General features: G+C 34.4%; 2 protein-coding genes across 5 annotated transcripts in view; both read right to left on the bottom strand.

Moving 5' to 3' along the window:
* Positions 1–743: 743 nt before the first annotated feature.
* LOC136272772 (uncharacterized) lies at positions 744–6,021 on the bottom strand. Its single transcript, XM_066075376.1, has one exon. It carries the CDS (start codon positions 4,985–4,987, stop codon positions 1,820–1,822), a length of 3,168 nt encoding a protein of 1,055 aa, XP_065931448.1. The 5' UTR covers positions 4,988–6,021; the 3' UTR covers positions 744–1,819.
* Positions 6,022–16,990: 10,969 nt separating this feature from the next.
* Positions 16,991–18,476, bottom strand: part of LOC105322179 (caspase-3) — a 46,142-nt gene continuing 44,656 nt past the window's right edge. For 3 of the 4 annotated variants that reach the window (XM_066075373.1, XM_066075372.1, XM_066075374.1), the window contains exon 9: positions 16,991–18,388. In XM_066075373.1, coding sequence (XP_065931445.1) covers positions 18,201–18,388 — 188 coding nt within the window. In that variant the 3' untranslated portion in view covers positions 16,991–18,200. The remainder of the gene's footprint in view (positions 18,389–18,476) is intronic. The other variant, XM_066075375.1, reaches the window with a different exon arrangement.

Genomic DNA, 18,476 nt, shown 5'->3' with positions numbered 1-18,476 from the left:
AACTCCTTAACACTTCAGGGTTATCTTTAGTGATTTATCTTAAGTACAAAAAGAAATCGATCACGCTATCGTTATGCATTTCATCCTATTGTTGCACATTTTGTTAACTTTATTAACGTATATTCCCCTAATAATGAATTTCTATTTTGAGTATACCATCATGCCTAGCCCATGTGTAAACAATTTTAAAAACTCGCATCCTTTTAAAATTTCCTTATTTTTAGCGTAAAAAACAATTGAACAACTCAATGAATAACAATGAATAATTGTCCAAACTTACATTCCCTCTAGAACACTCAATGAGATAATTCAAATGATAGAGCTTTTCGAGAGCACATTCTTAATAGAGGAGAAAGTTAATTGAGACAGTACTTTGAAATTTCAAAGCAGGCAATTCATACGTTTGCATCAATGGTAACTATAAATTACAACTTTATTCCCTTTATAGACAAATGTCAGGTATATAATCCTCGGGAAAAAGACTTGCTCTCGGGGAACTAAAATCTTGCTGATTCCTCAAGGGTATACTTTAATTGAATAATATATTTTACTTTACTTTTTATTTGCATATGTAAAATATTGATTTTTTAGTTATTGTATTTTCTAATGTTTAGATCTGTTTGATTCAACGTTAATAAAATGACCAGTGTTTGTATTGAACTAAATACTTCCCGGTTCTAATTTTTAAACAGTACAAGTGTAACGGGATGAGCGGAGGCTACTCCAAACAACAACAAGACATCTTAAATTTAACAAAATTTAATAACAAAAAAAATAAGAGAAAGAAAGAAAAGATAGAAATATAAACACTAAACCACACAAACACTGACACAACTTTCACTCAACAAGAAAACAATATGATGTTTATACAAATGACCAAAAATAAATTAGAAGAGTGTCCGAATCTCCGGGGCTGTAGTCCTGGACCAACTACGGACAACCACAACTAGAGTAGTTTCGTCACCACAATCATCATCATCACCATCGCCATCATAATCATCATCACCATCATCAACATCATCGCCTACAACACCATAATCATAATAGACATCATCGTCATCGCCATAATCATCTACTTCATCATCATCACCGACGTCACCATGAACGACATCATCTACATCATCATCATCGACATGACCATCATCATCGTCGTCATCACCATAACATCATTGTCGTCATCAACATGAACATCGCATCGTCATCGACTTCACCATGAACGACATCATCTACACCATCATCATCGACATGACCATCATCATCATCGTAGTCATCGACATCACCATAACATCATCATCTTCTCAACATCAACAATATGACACACGGTCAGCTATCCGTGTCCGCGTCAAATGCTGAACTTGTGAAACTAAAACATGCCACACAGGCTTCTAACACGATACCCCCTTCACACACTAAGCACGTCTTTATTGCTGGCCAGCTCGGCCGGGTATAACTTAGCGCCTATTGTTAGGGTCGGCCAAGCACGTTGCAAAGAATTATTGGAAAAATAAAATCGGGTGTGTTCGATATGAACAGTGATTGTCACACACCTCCCCCCTTAAAAAATTGTCCTGCAATTTCAAATAAACAATCACTGAATTTTGAAAATTCTCACGTATTTACAATAAAACCTATACACATACCTGTACTGTCTACTATACATCTCACTGACGACTCAGGTAATCCGCACCCACATTGTCGCTTCCTTTGATCGCGTAAAATGAAGGTTTCATTAAATTCTGGCAACTTCAATATTGGCCTTTCTGATAACATGTGTTTCAATGTATCAAAAGCTCGTTGCTGACTTTCAGTCCAAATAACTTTATTTGGTTGGCCCTTTCTTCGTAAGATCAGAAAGTGGAATGGCTATCGCAGAGAAATTCGGAATAAACTTTCTGTAGAATCCTGCTAAGCCTCGGAAGGCACGAACCTGTTTCTTGGTTTGTGGTATTGGCGCATTTCTGACTGCATCAATCTTGTCCTGTTCTGGTTCTAGACACTTGTTGCCCACCATATGTCCCAAACAGTCAATCTTGTCAAATCCGATGAAACCTTTTGTCGGTCTGGCCGTAAGTCCCGCATCTTTGAGTCGTTCGAACACAGTCTTCAGTATGTGAAGATGTTCTTCAAAGGTATCTGTAAAAACAATGACATCATCGATAAAGTTTTCTACGCCGTTCATACCTTGAAGTAGTTTTCTCATCATACGACTAAATGTTGCCGGCGCGTTTACAAGACCAAACGGCATTGTCCTGAATTGGTACAATCCGGATGGTGTGGAAAAGGCTGTAAGCGGCTTACTCTCGTCAGCCATCGGTACTTGCCAGTATCCTTTGCTTAAGTCTATCTTTGACACAAACTTCTTTCCGGTCATTTTGGAAAATATGCTTTCTGGACTGGGCATTGGTTCTGCATCAAATACCGTAGCACAGTTCAGTCGTCTATAATCAATGCAAAATCGGTTCGTTCCATCTTTCTTCCGAGCTATGACAACTGGAGCTGAATAAGGGGAAGATGATGGCTCAATCACATTCAACTGTAGCATTTTCTGAACTTCTTCTGTAATTGTTTTCTCTGTACTGAACGGAATTGGATATGGTTTCACACGCACAGGTTCAGACGATGTCACAACAATCTTATGCTCCACTAAGTTCGTCATTCCAGGTATATCCGTAAATACATCTGAGAACGAATCACACAGTGATTTAGCAGTTTCCAACTGATCTAGTGTTAGTCTGTCTGCAAACTTTATGTCCTTTGCTGTTTCGGTTTGAGTAACAGGTGGCATAAGAATAGAGTCCTGTTGTTCATCATCATCTAGGTCACTAAAGTCTATGAGTGAAATTGCACATGTTGACAAAACACCACAGTTCAATGTATCTCGTTCAACATACTTCTTGAGAAGATTTGCGTGGACAGTTTTCAGGTTGCCTCCCATATCGATCTTGTAGTCCATATGTCCTAACGGTACTGCAGGTACTTTTTCTTTCGGAATAGTCCGCTGACACACGTCACATGATCTGCAGAAACGTCTAATGTCTGACTGAATTCCTGGCCAGTAAAATTCGGACACTACTCTGTCGGTTGTTTTCTTTGATCCCAGATGACCACCCATCAGCGTTTCATGTGCTATCTTCATGACGATAGTTCTGTATTTCCGAGAAACGATTAACTGTCGGAAAAGTTTTCCACTGGACACTTTGGGACTGCAAAATTCTCTGAACAACATTTGCTTCCGTTCACACATTTTTGAAAATCCGCCGTCACTGAAATGTTTAAGCTGTCCACTCTCAGCTAAGCTCCATAACTTTTTCAGTGTCTCGTCGTTTCGTTGTTCTTGTAAGATATCCTCCGGCGATACATCCCGTATTGCTTCCGGTACTTTCAATGGTTTGTATGGAGACTGTTTTTTTTTCAGTTGCGCACGCGTTTCAACAGCTGCTATGTTTTCAACGGAATGAATCCAGGCTGGATTTGGTTCATGTGGTTTCCTTACTCCACGAATATTACCAAGAATAAGATCGTACGAAGGCGAATCAAAGCACCAAGCATCAACACTTCCGGTAAAGTAAGGAGTATCGACATCAATTCTAGCCACATCTGAATCAATAATACGACCGTCTGCTAACTTGCATCGTTGAGATGTCCCTGTTAGTTGATCATCGTTTACCAGTTCTCTACGAATAACGGCACCACTACAACCTGTGTCTCTTAGCACAGTCACTAGTTTATTGCCAACACATCCCTTCACAACTGGCATTTCCGTTTCACAGAAAGCCACCGAATCACCAACACACGGTAAGTTTCCATGTTTCTCGACGACACTCGCGGCTCCTTGGCGACCTCTACCGCGTCCTGGATATCCATGGTTCCCATTATTGTACGACCCACGTTGAAAATCACTAGGGTAAGTATGTTTCGGTGTTGTTTCTTGTTTCTCGCTCGAATTAAACGGCCTGTTATTCGGACTTTTGCGGAAGTTGCAGTTAAAGGCTTTATGTCCTTGTCGTCCGCACTCATAACACTTCACTGCATTTCCAGATTGGTTTTGTTGCACGGAATCTTTGTACGGCGGTTGTCTATCGGACTGCTGTCGTCTGTCAAAGAGCGGTTTTTGCGTAAGTGAAGAAGATGTCACTGTTCTGGCCTCAGCAAACTGGTCCGCGTATCGCGCCATGTCTTGGATCGAAGTAGGAATCCTCTCCTTTAGAAATAAGGCAAGTTCTTTCGAGCAACACAATAAAAACTGTTCACGTAAGAACAAGTCCTTCAGATCATCGAATGTCTTGTTAGTCTTAGACAGCTGAATCCACCGCTCAAGGTAACTGTCCAGTCTGGTAGAAAATTGCATAAAAGTTTCACTTCCGTCTGGTTTTGAAAATCGGAACTTCTTGCGGAAACCGTCCTCCGTCATGTCAAATCGTTTCAACAGGGCGTTCTTCAACTCGTTGAAATCAAGTGCTGTTTCGGGTGAGAGTCTTGCGAACACATCCAGTGCCTTTCCTTTGAGTAATGCGCTAAGATGAGTCCCCCACGTGTCTTTATTCCATTTCTGCGTTGTTGCGTATATCTCAAATCTTTGAATGTACGCGTCAATGTTGTCTTTCGAATCCTCAAACGGAGGAAGTTTTGGTCCTTTTATCACTTGAGAAGTTTCTTTCTCCTCTTTAGTCACAACACTCGGCTTCATGTGAGATCTCTCGAGTTGCAGTTTGTGATCAAGTTCCAGTTCTTCTAGTTTTTGCTGATGTCTCTTTTCTTCTATCAATCGGGCGTGCTCTCGCTCATCATGTTCTCTTGCGGCGCGCTCTTTCTCCATCTGTAGTTTGAAGTCGCGGTCTCTCTCCTCCTGTCTCTCGACTATATGTTTCTCACGTTCGTCCCGCATTCTGGCCTGTTCGTCCTTCACGAATTGTTGAAGGTCTTCATCCTTCATCCCCATCTTGGTCCCCACTTCAAGTAGCTCCAGCATCTCCTTGACAGTAGACATGGTGCATTGACTGACAGACCAACTTACCTCAAAATTATCTCATAAAGGGACTAACTTCTCAACTTTTAACAAAACAATCTGCCTAACGTTATGTACTCACCAAGGGAAAAGGAAACAACGACCTACACTTGCTCTTACATGTACTACAAAAGAGATCAAAAAATGAAAAATAAAATAAACCTTGGCAACTGTTCACTTATAAAGATATCTTGTAGTATCTGGAGGAGTCAACTCATCCCACCGCTGCCACCAATTGTAACGGGATGAGCGGAGGCTACTCCAAACAACAACAAGACATCTTAAATTTAACAAAATTTAATAACAAAAAAAATAAGAGAAAGAAAGAAAAGATAGAAATATAAACACTAAACCACACAAACACTCACACAACTTTCACTCAACAAGAAAACAATATGATGTTTATACAAATGACCAAAAATAAATTAGAAGAGTGTCCGAATCTCCGGGGCTGTAGTCCTGGACCAACTACGGACAACCACAACTAGAGTAGTTTCGTCACCACAATCATCATCATCACCATCGCCATCATAATCATCATCACCATCATCAACATCATCGCCTACAACACCATAATCATAATAGACAGCATCGTCATCGCCATAATCATCTACTTCATCATCATCACCGACGTCACCATGAACGACATCATCTACATCATCATCATCGACATGACCATCATCATCGTCGTCATCACCATAACATCATCGTCGTCATCAACATGAACATCGCATCGTCATCGACTTTACCATGAACGACATCATCTACACCATCATCATCGACATGACCATCATCATCATCGTAGTCATCGACATCACCATAACATCATCATCTTCTCAACATCAACAATATGACACACGGTCAGCTATCCGTGTCCGCGTCAAATGCTGAACTTGTGAAACTAAAACATGCCACACAGGCTTCTAACACGATACCCCCTTCACACACTAAGCACGTCTTTATTGCTGGCCAGCTCGGCCGGGTATAACTTAGCGCCTATTGTTAGGGTCGGCCAAGCACGTTGCAAAGAATTATTGGAAAAATAAAATCGGGTGTGTTCGATATGAACAGTGATTGTCACAACAAGAAACTATTGTTAGATCCAACGTAAATATTGTTTATTTCAATTTTGTGATTTTTTAGACGAGTTTCTAAAAAACCTCTAGGAACATTAAAAGTTAACCAAACAACAATGGGCTATATACTCTCGTTTTTAAATCACACATGATTGGGCGTCCTATCACGACTAACATACTTTTTAATCAGCAGAATAAAAATGCTAAAATGTTTGCATATTGATTCCAAACAGCTGAAACATTGCGAGATATAATTTCGAAGGCCTTTTGATTTTGTTCTGTTTATATCCGTTTTTATTCTTATTTTTCTTCCGTAAGCAAAGTGAAATTTTTGATCCACGACATATTGAAAAGCTTAAAAGTGCATCGGGGTGCAGGGTCATTCGACCCTCCGTGACGAAACACCGCACGTTTCGAAACCTCGACGCGTTCGCCAAAAAGTCGCTATCGGTTTGAAAGTTGTTCCAGATCTCTGAAAGACGAAAGGTTTCGCATTTCAGATCTGAGAAAACGTCAAACGTGGTTTTTTTTTTAAATATCACAAAAAATTCAAATACAAAAAACAACTAATTGTAGGGATGCGAAACCACTTGCAATGACTTTGCCCACCTTTTCTCCAAAAGGTCAGGTCAAAGGTCAAGGTCATTAAGAACTGTAAAACGCGGTCGTGCTGGAAGTGTTTCTGATCATTTGCAGGAGGCGTGTCCCCTGAAAAAGTGACCTTGACCTTTCACCTTGTGACCTTGAGCTATTATGGGCACCCAAACCTTTGAATACTCTTGTGCAAGAGGCATCGAGAGGTTTAAAACCATTTTCCTCTGTCCTTCCCCCATTTTCCATTTACCTGTAACTCGACCTTGATTTTTTTCCACAAGGACGTTGGACTTCATTTCTATACCCTACTGTGGCACTATGCCAAAGATCAGATTTAAAGACGAATAATTTTTAACAAAGATATCAACTTCACGGCTATTGAGCCTCCAATGTCATGCTTTGGCCTTAAATGCAGAAAAAAAATGCTGAGACCAATGAAATTGAAACAAGACAGAAAGCCTACTTCAAAGCCTAAATTTTCTGTCAGTCCAACTTAAAAAGTCAATGTAGAATCTTCACGGCTATATACCGACAACTCTTTTTCCTGCATTTGAAATATACATTGTGATGTTTGTCGAATGTAACCTAACGTTTCTGCTGCATGATTGTGTTTTGTTTTCGATTTAATCCACAATGGAGATAGCTTCTGATGAACATACGAGAATTAAAACCAAGATGTATTTATTTCCCGATTTTATACGAAATGAATTTTCATTTACTTTTCTGTCTATCCATTTCCCCCCAAGCATGCCAGCGAGGTTTCTAGAATTATACCAGATATTCTACATTATTAAATTAGTTCTTTGTATTTGTACAGATGGAAAGAACGCAATATACTCTTCTCTCTATTATCTAAACTGACTACATAACAAATTTTACTTAATTCTAAGTAAGAAGTGAAATAACGTCTTATTCCCTTATTTGCATGTACTGACTGCCATCAATGAGGAGACTTGTTGTTAATGAACATCTTTATTCAGGTAACTCATTGAAAGATGCAAATACACTGATATGACATGATGTGACATGACTTGATGTGATTAAATGGAAATACAAAGAAAAATACATAAGTTCAGATGCTATGAACAAACAAACAAATCACACTCAGCATATGACAATTATCACTCTAGTAAATATATGCCCTGTTTTCTTGTAAACAAAATTTTCACTTATGCTCTAGTAAATTAGCAAATATAACGAAACTCGTACTTCTAGCGAATCACACAATTCAAAATGAATGTCCAGATATGTATGCCTATGGTTGAGTGCACAAAATATCGCATGCAAACAATGAAACCTTAAATTTCGATATTATCATACAATATAAACATGCTACAATGATACTTGAATCTTTCAAATTATATGCACATTCTTAGATATATCTATCGCGCAAACATTCTAACATGTTACTAAGAATACATCTTTACAGCTGAACACTTTTGTTTACACATTCATACCTATCATTATACATAACTTTCTGCACAAAACAATACACAAATAGATTTCATGTTAAACTTACCAACTTTTTTTTCTCTTAGAAACAAAGATATTAAACATTGTAAATGGTATTCTGCACAGGGACTAGGGAAAATCTTAACAGCTAGTGCACCCGCAAAAAATTCTAATAACAAAATCCAGAATATTCTGAAATTCAAACTTAATCCGGAAAAAAATGTATCATGTTGAATTGGCTATAACACGCCTTTGAATTAAGAATCATCGAATCGCTACCGACTTGCTGAAAAATTGCTCATCTTTTCTTTTTCGATTTACCGATTTCCTGAAAAAGAATGAAACAAAGCAAGAGGACCAATTAGTGGTGGAAGTACCGAAGTGTTCCATGAACAACTAGTTCACTAGGTAAAGATTTATTAGGTTTTGTAAATTTGGCTTTAAATTTAAAATTTCTATGTGAGAATAAGCATTCAGTAAAGATAATTTTAGACAAATAATAATGACAATAATTAAATAAAAACTGAAAATTTGTATCTAAATAATAGTGTAGTACGATACTGACAATAAAACATTCTTTCAGATATTCTTCCCTATATTGTTTTGGGTATTTTAGAACTTGATAATAGATTGAGATCTCTTAATACATGTACTCAACATTAAAAAGCAATCATAGATACTTCTGTGTGCAAATTGCTTGAACTAGGAGAATAATGATTTTTTTCTTTGCAATGAATGATATTGTAATAAAGGGATTTTCATGATACTTATAACAAAGTTATTTACAAATCATGTAAACAGTTTAAACACTAAACCATTATTCTTAAAAGTTTGGTTGCTAGTATGTTCTTTATTGCTGAAATTTTAGGTAAAAAAATACTTCTTTCCACAGATATGAAATACGAGAGTCACCCAATTCATATACGCACGCCCTTGTGGTTATGATACTAAATCTTTAAAAAGAATACTGCAATGCTCAAAGATATTTCATATTCGTAAAAGATTAAGTTTTTTTGGGATAAAAATTATTAAGATATTTAATGTTGATAAAAAAAAAAAGATGTCAAATTTTGGGTTGATTTAGCCATCGTTTGGTGGCATTTTGGACCTCACCTGAGTAACAAATTTGATCATTATACTTTCATGTTAAATAATGACATCTTCGCGTCGGTTGACAATGGTTTTCTCGGGGTGTTAATTTCCACTTTTACCCTCTCAAACATTTATAAAATCAAATATGTTTTAAAGGGAGGGAAAGGGAAAGAAAGAGAACGATTCAACTAACTTTGCAATTAATTTTTTGGGAGTTGATTTTAATCAACTCTCCTATGCAGTTACTCAGACAAACCGAAAGTGAAACAGTGTTTGGACCTCAGCACAAATCATTGCTGCTGACAAGACTTTGTTCTTGAAAATAATTGATAAATTCGATGTAATGTATGCTAAAGCATTGTTTTCAAGGAAACTTATTTATAAATAACTTGAAAATAGTCAGATTTTAAATAGTACGAACAATTTAAATATTTTTTGTAGTCGTATGTATTCCTACGCCAAGTTCAATATAGTCTCGTTCAACTCGGCACTCGGTTGTCTCCGTAAATCCTTGTCGTAGATTTACGGTGTCAGCCGAGCGTTTGGTTGAACGAGAATAGAGTTCAATATTGCTTAGATCCATACAATTTTCGAGGAATATTTCTATTACTGACACATAGTTTGATTGAATTAATTTTATCTTTAAATATTATTTAACATGATTCATATGGGGGTTTCTCGACATTCTTGTCGAAAAAGTCCAAAAATTGATATTATAAAAATGTGCGTAATTCAAATTAGAAACCACAAGTACTTGTCATGCAAAATAACATATCATTGATATTAAAATAAATAAACATCGACAAAATCAACTCCCGTCAGTTCTTCAGTACTTTGATTCTATTATGCCTACATTTTCTTAAAGAGAACTTCACTTTCTTCGAGCACTTGGCGTCCAAAGAACACTCTTTAGAGAAAAAAATATCTTCAAAACGAAATCACTTTCATTTGCCCATTATAATAAACAAAATAGAATGTATAAAATCTTTAATCTCGTTTTAAAGACATAACGAAAAATTGATCTAAGCATCTAAAGTCATTTTCAATCCTATGACTATTGTACACAATTTTTAAAATATGATTTCGATACAATTTTTCATTGAAATATATTAAAGCACAAGCTATTTAAGCAAATGATAACTTATGAACATTTTTACATTTTTTTTATTTGTTCATTGCTAATAAACAAAGCTGAAATAAAACAGACTTCTCATCAAATCTTGCAGAGTATACTTGATTTTGGTGTAAAGACCAAAATAGATATTCCCTGAAAACTTATAATGAAACTGTATGGGGTTTGCCGGGAAGTGATTTCGTTGAAGCATTTCAGTTAGCAGCCAATGGCAGTCGTACACCTATTCAATTAAAATTAACAAACCAGTCGTTCATTTGCCTGTTGCAATTTTGAAGCATCCGGTACAAGTAATGTTTAAACAGACTGTGCCTGGTGTCTAATTTATAAAGGTCAACAGGCTAAAAATAATTATCAATAGGCTGGCTGTTATGTTTAAATGAAGAAGAAATTTATAACGATATTCCAATCATTCAATATATTTAAGAGGTTGAAGCATTAAAATTTAAAAATCCATATAGTAACCAATATTTATAAAAATCAATGAAGCATATTTAAAGTAATTATCTATCAAACTGAAATGCTCACATGTTGTACAGTTTTCAAAATGTTCAAAAAGTCATTATCGTATAACTCGACGGTGAACTATATTTAAGCACTTTACGTAGTTGTTCAGAAAAACATGAATTCATTTTTCAGGGTGGGTCCCTCTTAATCTTTGAACATGACTTTATTTCGCTATAAACCGTTGTTTGGCACAGCAAATCTACATCTACGTCTTCGGGAAATAAATATCGTATAACATTCATCAGCGTTTTTACTACTCGGGAAAAATGATTGGAGAACTCAATCGTTCCAGCAGGAAGGAAGATGGATTTTCTAATCCTGCGGAAAAATAAAAATAAGTGACCAATTGCTGCCATAAACGTATTTTTAATTCCACTTAACAAATCAGAGTCCATTATTTCTCTGTTGGAATTTTTTAACATCCGATTATTAAGATATAAAAACAAACTTTGCACTGTAGCTTATATTTATGTGTCAACACACGTTATAATTAATATCAATAGCTAGGCTACTATGGACATCGAACAAGACAATCACTCAGTCCAGAAAGCACAGGTGGATTACGACATTGCAATCATTCATGCTAATGAAGACACGCAAGATGCTTTAGAATTCAAAACGCATTTAATAACCAATGTTTTTGCATCTTTGAGAAAAGTGAACATTGCAGTCTTATCTGATGATTCCATGATGGAACACATTATAAAAGCTCTAACAAGGTCCAGGTTTGCCTTTCTATTCCTCACCAGGTCTTTTTGTGAAGAGTCCTGGCCTAGACTGTCTCAAGAGAGCGTTGTAAGAAATGTGTTATACGGGGATGGCGGTGGGTGTATTATTGTGCCTATCTTTACCGAAGTGAGAAGTGAATCAACATTCAAGATTCCTTTGGGTCTCAACGTCTTAAAAGGACTCCGATACTATGATAGAGACCAATTTTATAAAGCTTCCGTTATCAAACTTGTTTTTCATTAAAAACAAATTGAAATTTGTGATAATTGGTATGAATATTTTTTAGTTGAAATGATATTTCGCAATTGAAGTTCTTTTTATTTTGACTTTAATCCATGGTTGTATATGTTTATAGTGAAAAAAAAATCAGGAAAGACGATATTGTATTCAATTGTATTCTATTTGATTTTCTTCAGAGTCTGATTTTAATATATTTTTAACATGTTGTATTGTTATCACTTTTATGTTTGCCGTTTTAGTGTATGAATAAATAGCTATATGATTAACAATCGTTTTGAAAATAACTTACATAATACTTTAACTTTATTCTAAAATTTATTCAACAAAGAGATCAATAATGTATTTTGTTTATTTCTGATTAAAGGTGGTTGAAATAAAGAAGTTAAGTACCTGCCATGACCAATATATGTACTAAAATGTACATGTATATATACTAGATTTAATGGGTATGACTGTTCCTTATTCTCCAACGGATGTAACACAATTGCCCTTCTCTATAACTTATTTTAAAATCATATATAGGGGTGTATCCGGCATCCTGATTCGATTAAACAGTAGAACGGGAAAAAAAAACTTGGTTTTGTTTTGCTGAGGCAAGGATGAAATATGATCTCAAAAGGAAGTTTTTCGATATTCTTTATAGTAAGTAAAAGGGACATCCCATTTGTAAGAAGGAAATATATTTACACATGATATAACTATGGGGATGGGGGTGGGTTGGAGTAAGTACAGTTTTAAACAGTGCTAGCTGGAATCCTTGATTTTGTTTGCTAAAGCGTTTGCTCAATTAAGAAAACCTCTCCTTTTCCATGTATACATGTAAGGGCAGCAGGGTAAAAAAATAAAACATTGGATGCCAGATTTCTTAGAACCTAATTCAAGTTATATCTAAATAGCGATATTTAGAGCAGCAAAGTAAACCGATCATGATGAAAGCTTTAGAGGTAAAGATTTAGTAGAGATCGGTAAAGTAATTTTTTTATAATCTACACAGTTTCAATGTTCTAAACGACATTCTTACATTCGAGGAAGAGGTATTCAGATCATAATTATATTAATAATATGTATCGTACTTTTATATTCAATGCACACATAGTTTTTTAAACGAATTGGGCTATTTATAAAAAAGGAAAAAGATGACATCTTTAAATTATTCATTTTCTCTTAATTTACATATATATTCATTATACTCGCTTTATATTCTGTATTGGTATATTTTGTTTTTCAAGTCAGAACAAAATTTGAAAACGACAAAGAGTAGAAGCTTGCTTTTCTGGGGTTATGTTTGGCAAAAGCATCGCAAAATCAAAAAAAGGTAAAGTTTAGCCTTTTGTACTCTCGACAACTATTGCTTATTTTATAACATAAATGAAGTCAAAAATGCGTTGTATCTACAATATTTCGACGCATTTTCGGTACATCAAAAGACGACCAATGACACATAAAACATATCTTAATCTAAAAGAAAATAGCATACTATATCTATAGTATATATAATGATGAGCTCATATTCATGATGTTGTCAGTTGTCATGAGTATACTTAAACAACAAGTGCAAACGTGGTTCGGGGAGCAAGGGCTAACATTTTTGGGAGATGTAAATCTCATGTCAATCATGAGGTCTAAATACCATTCATGACAAGGGCACTATGGAAGGTTGAAACTCGAGGTATAAATATATGCATCCCGTAGTTTGTAAAAAATCGAGACTAGATTTGTGCGTTTGAATGAATTACGATATATGTAAGTCGATATTAGAAACAAATTTAAGTTTCTTCTTAGCTCTAGGTTTATATTTTTCATGATTGGTCCTTAAACTTAATATATTTATGGGATAAACAATTGTTTTCATGCATCTTTTATGATTCTTTACATTTCATTCGAGTTTAAAGTTTTAAATTCATGTATATTGATTTTAAATATTATTTGTTATTGAAATCATATCTACGCTATTAATTTTCAGAGAGAGTGAGAGAGCAGAGCGAACAAACGCACTCTTCATTTTTGTTTTAAACATTAAAATCAAGCAGTTTAAAAAGGGAAAACTAGTGTTGTATAGCAGGAATATTTCATTGGAACTGAAAATGGTGTATCTTAAGGGAGCTGCTTTATTTGTTACGTTGCTGATTCTTGCGATTTCGCAATCGGAAGGAGGGGTGATCGGAGACTGTTGGGAAAGACACAGCGATTGTACAACCCAAAACTATGACACCGGATCTGGTTTTCTCTCTTGTGCAGAAAGATGCGTGTGTCTTGGATACGGTAAAGGGCACTGTGTGTCCCACTCCCGGTATACATGCCATCAGCTAAACAGGTCCTACCGCTGTATGTGTGCTTTAAGGCGGCGGGGACACAGGCCCACTTATTGTAGAGTCGGAATGTAGATCGAAGTTCGTTACAGTTATTCGAGAGGATACGGACCAAATCCCGGAGCGAGGGAAAGAATGTTTTATTAATTTTGTGAGTTACTGTATGTTTCTTCACCTGATTTTTTGATTAATAAACATCATGTTTTCGAATTATAATTATTTTTTTAATTTTTAAACTATTCTGAAATTTCTATGAATAAACCAAGAATGCATTAGACAGTTGGATGGACTGAATTTGTCACAGAAATTTGCTAGTATTATTGCTTAAAAATACAAGAATAATAGAGAATCCGCCAGTATCTAATATACTTTATTAAAATTATATAGGTTTAACTATGAAAATATATATATATGATTTTGTATATTGTATAATCATTCAAGCTAACATTAAAAGAAATGGTAGAAAATTTAATCCTAACAGCAAACTTAAACAGAGTAAATTTCATAGCTACCCTAATCAAAAACGTATATAAAAGAGTTTCCCGCAAGGAACTTTTAAAAAGAAACAAACTATTACATCGCAGATCAAATGAGTTTAAATTTTGTAGCTTTTTAATTTATTTTTTCAGCACAAATTCATTTTTTAAAATTCCATATGAATGCAGATTTGTTTCTCTTAGTGGAAAAGAAAATCCATTTTAAAGGAAATTAAAGGACTTCTTGAAATCATTCAGAATATCACTGATGTTCATCAATCATTCTCAAAGTTGTTCTTTACACTGTACACTGATCGCTGTGTGATTTATGTGACAATAGCGCTTCTTTTTGATAAAAAAAATTCTCATCAAGCTACGCTGTTGACTAGAGTAATACATTCCATACTACTGCACGCCATGACATAAATTAATAATAATCTCATTACTTAAAAATGGATAATTTTTAAAAAAGAAATTCTCGATTGCTACATGGAGATTATAATATGTTATTATATAAAACGAATATACATAAAATAGTTATAATGAGATTCTCTGTTCAGTACAACTTAAAAGACACATATTGGCTTATTTCTATAACTGCTTACACAGTATATCAATGTAAATGATTGAAATAAAACCTAAAGATCCTTAACAAAACCGAGCAAATTACAAAATAAGAACTAATTAAACGAGGCCAACGTTAATTTAGCCAATCGACCGAAAGACATTCACGACACAGTTTAAAACAGAATACTGCTACACCTTACCTGAAACTAGCGTTTGATGGAAGTTTTATCAATTGTCCAAAAGTGTTCATTCTCCTTCGCTACCCGTACATAATGAACATTATAAAAATGTGTCTTTTTTGTGCCAAATTCCATTATAACGTCATAATATTTAAATGTGAATTTTGTTAAAATTAAATCTTCTTTTTTTCATAAGTTCCATTTTAAATCTTGTAAAACGTAAGATAGATACTTTAAGTTCTCTTTTATTTATTTTTTAAAGAGGTCGACAACATAAAATACAGTTTATGAGAGGGTTCGTGAAGAATTTTCTAGTGATCTAGATCTTTTGAGAACTGTTCTGCCACGACATAAAGCTTCATATCTTTGTTAATATACTAGTATTGACTAACATCCGCCAGTCTCGATGCTACTGACTTCTTCTCGAATCTAATTCGTCTTTCTCCCTTCCCATTCCAAACTGAAACAACTGATTGCAGCATAAGCTTCCATCGTGATGCCGGTTATTTGGTTACCACGGAGATGAGCGTATTTATTCGCTTTGCCCATACAGTTGCGCAGCCCAGGAAAGTTATTTACAACGATAATCATGAATTCACAACTTTAGTTGTTTGAGTCTACTCTAGCTTCTGACCTCAATGTTATGATTATATATGTCACATATCTTTTCAATCAACAATGTTGAAAGCACACGCACAAATTTATTTAAAGAACATATATAATGCAGAAACATTCCATCAAGAACTTAGATAATGCAGGAATATTTCTAAATGATCAATTGCGATTTAGTAAATGGTATAACCTGACGGTTGGCTGAAATGTATCAAATTCCGCAAAACCGTCCAATTTTTGCTGAATTTTGGTTCGAAACAGGTTTTAAAGTCACTACGAAGTAGGAACCTATTTCTTAGATGCAAAGAGCAACAACTCTAGTTTTTTTCTTTTCCTGCTAAAGATTTTGTTAGCAAAATTTCCACGAATGATACATTATAACTTTGTATTTTTCTTTATTATGCTGTTCTCAATTTTTTTTTGTTTCGTAGAAAAGAAAGTATGTTAAACAGTTTACGCACATCTGACCGTCATGTACATTAATATTTTGCTTGCACTGTTTTGTATATCCAAAAAACTATCAAAAACTTTAAGAATATCAAAAAAGATTATATCTGCACTAATCATAAATGTATCTGTTGGTTTCGAAATTCAAACTTGTTTTTAATCCAACGCAATTTCAAGTTATAAATTTATGTGTTAAAAGCCTATACAGATTTATTAAGAGCAATGAAGTACTGTTCTTTTGTTTCTATTGTATTTATCCCCGCGATAACTGCAAAAGGATGTGCATTCAAGTTTTAAATCTGGCTAAAATCAGCATGCTAACTGCATGATATGACCAAATATGGAGAAGTGCCAAATATGAACCGGCTCTTCCATTTACTTAGGCAATGAATAATATCAAATTATCACTATAAAAAATAATGCAAAAGTATATATATATATATATATATATATATATATATATATATATATATATATATATATATATATATATATATATATATATATATATATATATATATATATATATATATATATATCATTGCCCACACCCCAACACCCCCCAAACAAATATAGGAAATGGGAAAAGTTTATTTTTAATAATGTATAAAAGCTACAGTTATATAACAATAATCATTCTTTACCACTTTTTATTATGCACAATGAGTATAAGTATGTTCTGGCAACATATATTAACATGCATATAAAAATATCGTAATTGAAAAGGTTCAATATCTTCCTCTGTTTTTACAAATGACGTTGAAATCTATCACTACAGTCCTGGTAATATACAGTCAACATCATTAATGATACCTGAATAAGTAGCATATTGTTAGACAATAGTAATTTGTGCTATTTCTTGAGCAATCAGAGGTTCCAGTTTCTCACACTGGTTATAAAAATTATCTTTGCATAAAAATTATTTGATGATTGAGCAAAGTTTAGACATGTGAAAAATCGGGACCAATAAAGCTATAAAACTCTTGAGGACAAGAACACTTTTCAATTAAAAAAACCAAATCCTTGTGAAAAAATATTATTGCTTGGGACGAATTTGATGATCAGATCTTAATGACTTTATGATCAAGCACAGATTATATAGCATTAATGATAGATAGCACTTATAGCTAGATACAAGTATAGATATTTTATCGACAAAACACTTAATTATATTAAAAAGAGAGAACGCATAAAAACTTAATTACATTGTATTACTTTGTGAGTCAGCAACACTGTTAAATCTAATCTACAGAAACGTACAAAAAGGCAATAGGCTAATGTAATAACGATATACACATAATGTAAATATACACACATGAGATTTTTAAACATTTTAACAATAAAATGCTTTCTTTGGTAATTTATATTGGATATAAAGTTGGCGACATTGCAGAAAAAAATGCATTACCCGCGTTAGAAATGATCGCTACCTTCATAACCCGCATGAATTATCAAAGAAAACATCTTATATTTACATCTTTTTTTTTAACATCTTAATAAATTGATCGTAAAAGTAAGAAAAAGGATCCATATCCCTCAAGCATTATGATCGTTTTTTCTCAATATCTGAGTTGTTTTTAACCAAACTTTTTTTTAAACACTTAATCTACACCATATATGTGTACGTTTTGTTAAATTATCCATGCTAATTGCATATATATTATAACATCACCATTATCATACTGCCAACAATTTAATCATTACTTGAGTAATTTACCACACACATATACAAACTGATTGATGGCACATAGGACAACGAACTATGTTATTTTGGGCTTGATTCCTATTTCTTCAGATAAGCTTCTCTGGTAAGAAGAGAGGTCACACAGGGTGTATCCATCCTCATTTGCTCTTCGTTCATGTAATATTCCCAATATAGACCATTCATCCGTGTCAGGAGTGTTTGGATCTCCAAGGGTTGTTCAGGTTCCAGGACATATTTTTTTAATCCTTCATTCCAGGTTGTGATAGCTTTTAAATACATTACAAGCTAGTAAACTGACATTATATCAATGAATGCTAAGAGGTTATAAACTTGGTTTAACATTAGGCTAATTGG

The sequence above is a fragment of the Magallana gigas genome, chromosome 2, assembly GCF_963853765.1.
Source record: "Magallana gigas chromosome 2, xbMagGiga1.1, whole genome shotgun sequence".
Taxonomy (NCBI): domain Eukaryota; kingdom Metazoa; phylum Mollusca; class Bivalvia; order Ostreida; family Ostreidae; genus Magallana; species Magallana gigas.
Note: the sequence above shows the minus strand (reverse complement) of the source record. Positions and strands in the feature narration are given on the sequence as shown.

Excerpts from the sequence above, each read along its gene's own strand:
- LOC136272772 (XM_066075376.1), bottom strand. The coding sequence starts at position 4,987 with ATGTCTACTGTCAAGGAGATGCTGGAGCTACTTGAAGTGGGGACCAAG.